At 49.2% G+C, this 11,844-nt stretch overlaps 1 protein-coding gene across 1 annotated transcript in view; it reads left to right on the top strand.

The window, feature by feature from the left end:
- Positions 1-11,844, top strand: part of LOC135811971 (mucin-5AC-like) — a 134,341-nt gene that overhangs the window by 62,252 nt on the left and 60,245 nt on the right. The window contains exon 8 of the mRNA XM_065325245.1: positions 10,697-11,041. Within this exon, the coding sequence (XP_065181317.1) occupies positions 10,697-11,041 (345 nt within the window). The remainder of the gene's footprint in view (positions 1-10,696; positions 11,042-11,844) is intronic.

Below are 11,844 nucleotides of genomic sequence, written 5' to 3'. Positions count from 1 at the left end.
AAACAACACCAGGAACAAGCACGCATGAAGCATGGGCCATGCCGGCCCAGAAGCGGGAGACCCCGAAAGGAAGAGAGAAGAGAAGAGAAGAGAGAGAAATCGAAGCATTGCACATCTACATGTACGCCCACACATCCACACACCCACACATCCACACATCCTCACACCCACACCTACACCCACAGACACACACATACATGTACATGTAGATACCCACACCTACGCACCAATACACACATAATCTCACGCAACATGTCCGAGAGCCCACTCGAGGTGCCAACACACTAGACCTAATCATGTCCACTTTCCAACAACCCATCAGCACCACTGTACTTGCCCCTTTAGGACGCTCAGATCATCGAAATGTGATAGCTCAAGTCCGACCATTTCACCATGCCGGGGAGAGGCCACCACGCGTACTGTGTGGCGTTACGAGCGTGCTGACTGGGGGCGACTCAGAGCACACCTAAAGGCTGTCCCTTGGGCCTCCATTATCACGGACGATCCAGAGTTGCCTTGCTTACAAGTCACCAATACCATCGCTGCAGGCATGGACCAGTTCATTCCCCATAAGACTCTCGTCATCCGCTCATCTGATCCGAAGTGGTAGACCCTGAGTGCACACAAGTGATGCGTATCAAGGACAGAGAATGGAGGAACTGGTGGCACGACCTCGGCAATGACGTGAAGAAGCAATCCTACCCGCGCTACCACCACCACCACACTTCAGCACTCCAGGCAGGAGAAGGAACGGCACCTTCGGGCCCGACTCACCTGCGGCTCGCTTCGCGACAAGGCATGGTGGTGCAACCTGAAAGGAGCATGCGGTCTTGGCCGAAACTCTGACATCCCCCTCTTCCTCGACAATGCCGGGAAGGAACACATCACCAGCAAGGAGAAGGCTGACTGCTTTGGTCATTCTTTGCTGGCAAGTGCAGCCTGGGTGACAGGGACCTACATCGTGCCTCCCTTGGAACCCCAGCGTCTGCTCGCCCACATCAACCACTCACCCAAGTCCGTTTCCGCATCCAGAATGTTCACTGCCTCCTGCGCTGTCTCGACGCGTCGAAAGCCACGGGGCCGGACAGCATCTCCCCCCGTGTCCTGAAAGAATGCGCTTCGGTGCTCGCACCGGTCCTGACCACGCTTTCCTCATTGTGCTTCCAGCATGGATACCAACCTCAGGCCTGAAAGCTCGCCAATGTTGTTCCTGTGCAGAAACGCTCATCTCGCTCACAGCTCAAGAACTACCGCCCCGTATCTCTCCTTGGTGTGATATCCAAGGTAATGGAGACCATTATCAACATGCAAATTACTAACTACCTCGAGGGTAACTCACTGCTTGCAGCGAATCAGTTTGGCTTCAGACGGAATCTAGGTACAGCCGGCGCTCTTACGGCGCTACACCACTCCTGGTCATCCTCTATCGGACGCGGAGGCGCAGCACGCGTACTTGCAGTTGACATTGCTGGAGCCTTCGACAAGATCTCTCACGCAGGTGTCCTCTTCAAGCTACAGCAATGTGGCATCCAAGGAATCCTCCTTGCATGGCTGACATCGTACCTCTCTAACCGAAGCATACAGTGTGTTGTCGGTGGTGCAACCTCCCGTCCATACCAAATAAAGGCGGGAGTCCCACAAGGCAGCATCTTGGGGCCAACCATGTTTCTCATATACATTAACAACGTAGCAACATGCCTTGCTGGGAACACACAGCTGGAAGCCTACGCTGACGATACAACATTGTACACTCTTCTCATCCACAATAAAGCTCTTGGGGGTGACTTTTGATCCGAAGATGTCCTTCGCGGAGCACGTCTGCGCAGTATCTAAACGTGGCAAACAGCGTTTGGGCCTCCTGCGGCGAGCTGCGCCCTATCTCTCCCGAGAAGGCCGCCTCACGGTGTACAAGGAGTTTGTACGACCCGTTTTGGAGTATGCTCCGCTGGTCTGGATGGGAGCTGCTCCCTCCCATCTTGCACACCTAGATATGATCCAACGGCGTGCATTGCGCATCATTGGTCCCGAGACGGAGCTCCAGAGCCTCAGCCCACGGCGATACGTTGCTGCATTAACATACAGGTACAAACTGCATTTCATCACCAGTCCGACTCAATTGCTAGCAATCCTCCCACCAAGGCTTGAGCCCCGTGATGCCACTCGCACTCGAAACGATCTCCGCATGGCCGCCGACCACAGTTACCAGCTACGAAATCCCCTACCGCGTCAAGCACCAGACACCATTCTCCGCAGCTTCCCACATTGTGCAATCCAGCTGCGGAATTCCCTGCCGCCAGTTTTTTTAGACTCCGCCCCAAGTCGCAAAAAATCTTCAAAAGTGTAAGTGCAACGTCAACGAATACCTCCGCCGACAGGATTGGCGATGGTCCACCGACATTCTGCCTGTCGACCCACCTATATTCTAGTGTCCCGTCAACGACTCCCATTGCTACGAATGCGCTGCACACTAGTACTAGCTGTTGTTTGCGCTTGCTTTCTTTTTATTTTGCTGACCCTTACAGCTCTATCTTTTGTTTTTGGTGCGTGTTTCTGGCCGTGATGCCGAGACCTCAGGTCGGTAGAGCCATCAATGCCCCACCATCACTGCTGCATTTCGGTGCAGCGCCTTCTCAGTAGTTGTCACGTTTGTCCTTGTCTCAGTACCATTGACTTTCTGTATTATTTATGAGTTGGGTATGTGAACATAGCAAAAACAAAACAAAAACAAACAAAACACACACACACAAACACACACACACACACAAACACACACACACACACGCACAAACACACACACACACACACACACACACACACACACACACACACACACACACACACACCATTGGACCATTGGACGCCCATCGATCGCCGGAGGCAATGATAGCGATGCTACGGCAGAAGCCATAGCAGCTTATGCTGGGATTGCACCAGTCAACAGCTCGCAGGGCTGAAGAATTGACCGCCGCTATTCAGCATGGTCTACATCACACAGCTATGAAGTGGCTTTTTCTGGCCAGTGAATCCCTACTTTTTGGTCTTTTTTTCATTTTTTCATTTTTTTCTTCTTGACACACACACATACACACACGCACCCCCCCCCCCCCCCACACACACCTTTTGGATTTTTTGACGTCCATCTTCGGAGGCTATGCTGTAGGGGAACCGTAAGGGTGCGTTTACACGACAGCGTTGGACCATTTGTGCGTTTTTGATCCCGCGAAGCTGCCTTCATTTTCAGGAGTATAAAAGAGAACGCTGGAGCGGTTTCGGGTGTTTACATGAGGACGCTTTGCGTGAATGGAAATGCAGTCCATACATGTTGTGCCATACTGTTGAAATTTGGGCGCGGAAATATGCTCTCCTATCCAGATCCCTTTTCTGCAGTAAATAACGTTACCGCTGCACAAACTTCTCTACTGCCCTTAGGGCGCATTCACACGCACGGATAAAACACGGCAGTTGGGAAAGTTGTCATGACAAAGTGCTCACGTGACGTTCCTGGCGCGTTTCAGCCAGGAAATGTTGCCCAGCTCGCGGAGGAGCACTGGGAAAGGTTTACTGCCTGTAAAGTTGGTCTGGTGCGGTGATTTGAAAGCTGTTTGTTGGAGTGCAGTGCGTCTGGTGAGGTTGAAATTGTTTGTGTCGAAGAAGTTGAAGAACCATTATTCCGAAAACAACGAAATGGAGCGAGCCGTGATGAAGAGCTATGTGGAGGTACGTACGTCATTGGCATGCACCACAAATCGAGGAGATGGATGACGAAATACTAACTTGAATTCCGGTATTCCCTCTTGTGTGCCAGATAATTGTAGGCGCTTCTGGTTCTACATTGAAGGCTCAAGAGAAGTACGCAGCAATAGCGAAGCTTGTCAATGAGACCAGACTAGCTGAAGGCTGGACTGAGTTCACCGGTGCAAAAATCGAGATGAAGATTGACAGCTTGAGCGCAAAGGAAAGAAAATCTATAAGACCTTCAGGACAAAGACGAAGACTGCAGCTCCAGTTCATGAGAACTTTGATTTGAAAATTTTGATTTTTGTCACGCCTGGCTGCCTTGGTTGGCATGTCGAAAAATAGCGCCTCGGGGATTTGCACGCTTTTACGAAGTACTTCTGAATGCACCAAAACACGCCAGGCAAGCTGTACCCGTATCCGGTTTTTCCGTGCGTGTGAATGCGCCCTTATGGAGCTGGGCTATAGTCTCTCCACCACCGCGCGGACCCTTCTCCAACTTATGTCGCCTGCCAGTTCGAACACCTACTCGCGTGCCACTTTCCTCTTTGTTACTGCTGCCACCTGGAATTCTCCCCCCACTGACATTAGAACGACCAAACAATTGTCATTGATATGTCTCGTGTTCGTACCATCTTTGCCAACACCCGCTTCGAACCCACTGGTTTCCTTCCTTCCAGAGTTTCTATAACATGGTAACGAATGTTATGGCTGATTTCTACAGTACGCATTTGTTATAACCCTTTCTCTTCTCAATCTGCAATAGAAATAAACAGTAAGGAAACTACACGTGTTATAGAGATAGTATATGCTACATAATGAGCATTAGAACGAGGTCTGTCTCGTTGTCCAGGAAACGACCAATCAGCGACATTCTCGCCAAGGGCCTTATCAGAGTTTAAAGCCCGCTCAATCCTTATTTTACTATCCTTGATGACGCGTCAAGGGCCTTGGATTAGCTTAAAGCCCGCTGAAGATACTCCAAACGGGTGAGTACAACTCCCTGTATGCATTAACGTACGGTGCAGATAATGAACTCTGCATAAAATGTACGGTGTACTACTAAAAGCTACGCATTTCGGAAGTGTGTACGGTTTTTGCCTCCCGTATTCTTTCATCTGCTCGCAATAAGAGCCCAGCATTTCATTTGCTCCTATTCTACTTTTAGTAGTCCTAAGCGGTGCTGAGTTACCATAACTTACCAGAAGAAAATATTCTTTCATACCACACCAAGTCTCTCTGCACACAAACCACAAAACTACACAATAATAATAATGGTACACAAGCATAATGAAAGTGAGATAATGCATGTAACCTCGTTCTAAAATAGTTAGTGCATGGCAGGAAGGGCCTTATGGCTTGTTTGTGCCCTTCAGGGTAGCCCTCGGGCCTACGGCCCTCAGGCTAACCTGTCGGGCACTAACAAGCCATAAGGCCCTCCCTGCCATGCACTAACCTATAAATAAACACAGGGCTGGGTTGTTCCAAATAAAACAATTAATTTAAATGTCCAGGGATATACCACTACAGTCAAATTTAAAACATTTCACGTGCAAGCGATATTGCTGCTGAAATTTAGAAAGTGAATCTTGGCTGCTTTGGCTGCAGCTCCCGCGATTGTACATATTCTCCCTGCACTTCACGTTCTACTGATTTCACAAAGGCATGTCCTGCTGTCCACACACCCCTCACTGTTTCTCGCTTCGAAATTGGCTTCGTATGTTATTAACGGCCTTTGCTGCGGCTTTGGCATTGGCTTTACCGGCAATCGCATAACTAACCAGCACTCGTCCAACCTCTCATCAGCATTCCAGCACTCTGCATTTGTGTCTGCACAGCTCACCGCTTCCTGCAACGCTGGCTACACGGCTGGCCCATTTGATTCGCCCCCATTCCCATTTATGTACTGCTCTGGCATTGGCGCCGTTCCGAAAAAGAATGGCAAGCTACGCTTGATGCACCACCTGTCCAGCCCTGCCGGCTCCAGCGTTAACGACGGGATCCCTGCCGAGCCTTTCTCTTTGCAGTACATCAGCATTGATGAAGCCATTAACATCATTATGTCCTCCCCGTCTCCTGTCTATCTCTCTAAACTCGATGTGAAGAGCGCTTTTCGTCAAATACCTGTCCGCCCACAGGATTGGTGTCTTCTCGGCATGCTGTGGCAGGGGAAGTACTACTACGACCGTGTCTTGCCATTTGGGCTCCGCTCTAGCCCGGCGGTATTTGATGCCGTGGCAGCCACCATCGAATGGATAATGCACCACGAATTCTCCATCCCTAATTTGCTGCATTTCCTGGACAACTACTTGTGCGTGAGCGTGGGCCAGGCAGTGGCGAATCGGCAGCTGGCCATTCTTCTCCGTGCATTCTCATACCTCGGAGTCCCGCTCGCGCCTGCGAAGGTGGAAGGCCTGTCTCGTACCCTGACATTCCTGGGCAATATCCTGGATTGTAAGAAGATGGAAGCCCGGCTCCCTGATGACAAATTGGCTGACATCAAGTGCCTGTTGACTGCAGCGAGCATCAACCCCACCATGTCTCAGCGCGAACTCGAATCTCTTCTTCGCTGCAAGAGTCATCGTACCCGGCCGGACATTTATGCGGCGCCTCTGGTCTGTTTGCAGTCGCTACCAGCAGCCTCACTACCGCATCAGTCTGACTACCGAGTGCCAGGAAGATATCCAATGGTGGCTACGGCTCCTGGAACAATGGAACGGAAAATCATTCTTCCTGTTCCCAGATTGGACACCATCTCCAGACTTGGAGCTGTTCACTGATGCCGGTGGCACCCTGGGCTGGGGCGCATTCAACAGAGGCCGCTGGCTTCAAGGGACCTGGTCGCCTGAGCAACTCGCTCACAGCATTGAGTGGAAGGAGCTCTACGCGTTGGTCACAGCGTGCTGCACGTGGGGCAAGGAATGGCGTCAGCTTTGTATCACAATGCACTGTGACAACAAGGCGGTGGTAGATTGCATCCGCTCCGGCACATCCAAGTCACCGCCAGTGATGACCCTGATCAGGGAGCTGTTCTTTGTGTGCGCCCGCTTCAATTTCACCGTCACTGCTGCTCACAATGCTGGCCAGTCGAACTGCATTGCCGATTCGCTGTCTCTCTTTTCTGCATGGCGGAATTTCGGCGTGTCGCCCCAGCTGCTCAAGCACAGCCAGACCAAGCAGTGCTGCCATTCCAGCCGATGTAATATAGCCTTGACGTACAGGTACCGATTGTCATTGCTAAATTGCCGTATTGAGAACCTGCGTTGGATTTCATCCATCTGCATGCCTACCTTTATCCATCTCGTGCCTTAATCACTTGTTCTTAGCTCTCGCGCATTGGTGGTGAACGCTTGCTGGGGTGCCGTGTGCTGGTTTTCTGGGAACAGCTTCCTTCAACTGGTTGCTTTGCTGCTACTATCTCTGTTTAAAATTGCATACTATTGGTCGGCTGTTTGCGACGCCAATCAGTAGTCATTGCACCCGGTCGCGGGTACTATTGCCGCTCAAGCATTAGCGATTGCTTTGGCCGTTTGCAACGCCAATTGCTTCACCCTGGTTGGCTGTTTGCAACGTCGATCAGGGAACTTTGCACCTGGTCGCGGGTACTGCTGCGGCTCAGTCGTGAGCGATCACTTTGGCTGTTTGCAACGCCAATCGCTTCACCAGTTGATCGAAACCAGCACACTGGTGTACCCCAATCATCATTGTGCGGTGTTGTGAGAATACGTGGGTATGCATGCAGCTTTGCTCTGTGACTTTCCGTTGCATGTAGTTACTTGGCTCTCCCATTTCCTATACACTGCTCTGAGCACGGGCGGGACGACGACGATGAGCAACCTGCCTCCAGGCTGAGCAATCCTGGGCAGCATCAAATCAGCAGTCAGAAGGCACAGGGGGGCTGATGGAGCGGAGATCATCCACGATGACGTCACGCCACCGCTTGCGTGGACCACGGCGTTGCAGGGAGCTCCCCAAACAAAACTCGCTTCGGCATACGATCGTCGTTCATCCGGCCAACATGGCCAAGCCAACGCAGTCAATATTCCCGGATGATATCCGCGACGTCACAGTCAATGCCGAGGGTAACAAAGGTGACACGGTTGTCCCACCGGTCCCGCCTGGATGCGCCAACGATGATGCGAACGCACTGGTGATGAAAGGTGTTGAGAGAATGCAGGTCCGGTGTCATCGGCGTCCACGTCTCTGCTCCGTATAGGAGGGTCGTCAGCACAAGGGCGATGTACACGCGTCGCCGACAGCGGAGAGATAACGACCGATTCTCAAACAACGGAACACTGAGACTGCCGAACGCATGCGAAGCCTTGGCGAGACACACACGCACGCACACACACATACACAAACACACACACACAAACACAAACACACACACACATGTACACTGACAGCCACACATACAATTGCCTTGCAATGTTCTCAGTTCATAGTAGAAATGGGACTGCTGCAGCACGGATCTGGCAAGGAATGGACATGGAGCAAATTATGCTAGGCTGGCTGTTCAAGCGTAGCGCACCCAGGAAGTCGACTGTCAACGTTCCAGAGTTGCTGCAGGCGGGTGGCAGGCATAGATCCATGCCGGAGTCCAGGCGTGTGGCGTGTGGCGTGTGCCACAGGCTGCCAACAAGAGAACCTGAAGCTCAGGACTTACTTGGCGGCAATGGTAGCGCCATACAAGGAATGCCAGCTTCTGCTTGTGTACTTCAGTTACCCGATACAGTGAGGGGCGGTCTAGAAGGTCATGTGCAAATGTTCATGGCGGGCGTCGGAACGCTACACGGGCAGTAAGGACACGCGATTGTACACAAGTGACTGCTAACTGGACATGTCCAAAGCATTTGATAAAGTTGGACATAACCATCTCGACCTTTTCTATATTGGCCACAGCCCTGCGGTAGTTCACGTTTTATCTCTCTGAACAGAACCAGCATGTCTGTATCGGACCATCACGCAGCACTATCACTCACTGCACCTGCGGAATGCCACAGGGATCTGTGTGTGTGTGTGTGTGTGCATCTGTATGAGTTTTCGTTCAGTGGATCATCCTAGCCGATCCTTCACCCCCTCGAAAAATAGGTGACAATCAGAAAGGCAGTAGAAGTGTGAGCCGGCAATTCTTGATCCAAATTTCATCATTGTGTTCATGTGCGATTTGAAAAATATAATCTGCCCCGAACTCGCCGTCACTGACCTGAACGCGGCCTCGTACAACCGTCATGCAAACGAATAAGCCCGAGCTTATTTTTCTCTTGTAAATGGCCTTTATTTAGAATTATTTCCTTTTTTTCTATAATTATATGTACGAACTTAGTTCGAACAATCAACTTCATAACTATTTGTACATTTACAAAAATATATACACGATCGATACAGCAGTCAATCAATAAAGCTGATAATTACACAGCACACAACATGCCAACAACGGCATAACAATAGGGAAATGTAAAAACGCACACCTCAGAAACGCAAGAGAACACCCTTGAAGCTCTTCGGCCGTTCGAAAGCGTACCATCCTGTCTCATTTTTTTTCATCCTGATCGCGTTTTTTCTTCATCCTGAGCGCGTTTTTTCTTCTTTTTTCCAGCTCCAGTAAAACTGTATTTTTTCATTGCAAAGCCATCCTCGATTGTGTTCGTTGTTCAAGCGAAGCGAAGTGGACATTCAATCAAGAAGGCAGAGGACGTAAGAGTCTGACTGGAGTTTCTTGTGGCATAGGACGTCCATACAGAGACACTTTGTATTTTGTATTTTATTATATTTAAGGGATTCCCAAAGGCTTTGGGCCTGTCGAGGGGATCTCCTGCAGGAGGAATGAAATGACAACTTTATTTAGAGGGAGCAGTTAATCGAGGATAGGCTAAGGAAATAGATCGACTTTGCGATTTTCTGAATGTAACATACCGTACGCACAATGCAGACTTCAATTCGTGCGAGTATCAAAATTGTTTGTGATCTACCACATCGAGCAGAACGGGATCCAACCATAAGCTTACCGACAGTAAGGCTGCAGACCTGACTGGACAAATGACTCCTGGCTTCACCAGGCACCAGAAGTCGGAAACCATGTCCATCTCCAAAAACAACTCCATCGCCGTCTAAAAATGCTTGAAATACTCAATATTCAACCGAGGTTCGCGGTTTCACGCTTCCTCAGATTCAATCATTTTTGTTCAAGCAGTTGCAGGGGAGATCCCCGCAACTATTTCAACAGAGTTTTGGCTCCAAAGCATGCCTGGAACCAGCCATATCGAGGTTGCAAGCCATCCCTCTCATCAAGAAGTTCGAAATGGGGAGGATATACTATGAAGAAATTTTCAAAAAGTATGGTTCGCGGCATGATCGTTCAACCTACATAATTCAAACTTTGCAGGATGGTTCTGACCTACATGCTAGCATGGAACCACAGGGTTTGATGTCATAGCTGACACACAAAGTCACACACACAGCACATTCGTGTGCACAGATACTTAATTAGTGGACGTCATCATCTCCTTCGCGCTGGTGTGAAATGTACTATGAAACGCTACAGTTATGATTATGTTCCTGGGCTTGACCTTTGCGGCTTCTAATAGCTCAAGATAATCGGCAAGCTCGACATTAAAAGCATTAATTGGTGGGCATTTGTCTGGTGGGCTATTGCCAGTACAATGACATCCATGGAGAGATAGGTTCGGCTGTGTTGCAAGAACTTGAATTTCTTGTCAAGTACATGTACTTCAAAATGACAAGAAATCATCGGAAAGTGTCTGTCATGCTTACACCTGTATACTTACTTAGCTCCAAGAAATAGGATAAGTCTATAGTCCCTATACCGATAGCCAATTCCCCGTTTTGTTGACTGACCAGCAGTACACCTTTTTGCAGTTCACTGCAGGTAATTGTGTTACATCAGCCATGATTGTATTCTGTGTCGTGTTGTATTGATCTGCTCTGTTGCTGTGTACAGGTCAGGTTAGTGTGCATTTGGACGCTTTAAGGCATGGTTTTGGTCTAAAAACATACACAGTCTACTACCTGAATGGATCAAGTACAGAACTTGTTGGACTAGATTTTTTACCATCGTGTAGTGCTGAAGTACTTGGTGCTGGTGCTAGTGGTCAGTATTTACGACTGACCAATACTGATACCAGTACAACTGTAGCTGATCTGGGAGCATTCAGTATTGCACCTACAACCCGTCCATTTTCACTATTCTGGAACACATTAACTCTGGACCCAACCTACACTGGACAGTACAGGTGTATTACAGATATAGGAAATTCATCAGAGACATATCAACTCAATGTCGTAGGTATGTACACAATGACTGTGTGTAGTGTTAGTTATAATGACGAGACACTTGACATAGGTATTCTCAGTATTGTGCATCTACCCAAGATGATGACATCATGGCAACCTCTTCCCTTTCTTGCATAATATTATTAGGTGCTAGTAAAGTAGAGAGAGGTGTTATTGCAACACAAGTTTGATGCTCAGGGGATCATTAGGCAAATCAATCTCTTTTCAAACGGTAACAATTGGCTCATATCTAAGTATTGTAAAGGAAAGTAAGTGAAGTGACTAGAGGTGGTATAAGCCATCGGGGGAATCACATTGTTGGTCTTACTATTACATGAGTAAAAAAATGGCGGGAAGGATGCATACACACACACACATACGTACCCAGGCGTGTGCACGCACACACACACACATATACACACACACACACAAGTACACATTATCTAACCCACATACACACACTCACACGCACATGCACACACATGCATACTCGCGCTCGCTCGCGTGCACACACACACACATACACATGCACACACATACATAGCCGTGCACGCGCACACACCTTTGACCTTTGACCTTTGATGCCCATCGCCAGAGGCGATGATAGCAATGCTACGGCAGAAGCCATAGCAACTTGTGCTGGGATTGCACCATTCAACAGCTTGCAAGGCTGAAGAATTGACCGTCACTATTCAGCCTGGTCTACACCATACAGCTATTTGAAGTGATTTTTCTGGCCAGTGAATCCCTATTTTTGGTCTTTTTTATTTTATTTTTTTCCCGCACACACATCACACCACATACTCCGGCATGCAC

This window comes from Sycon ciliatum, chromosome 3 (genome assembly GCF_964019385.1).
Source record: "Sycon ciliatum chromosome 3, ocSycCili1.1, whole genome shotgun sequence".
NCBI classification, from domain to species: Eukaryota; Metazoa; Porifera; class Calcarea; order Leucosolenida; family Sycettidae; genus Sycon; species Sycon ciliatum.
The sequence above is the reverse complement of the archived record's forward strand: the minus strand, read 5'-3'. Positions and strand labels throughout refer to the sequence as shown.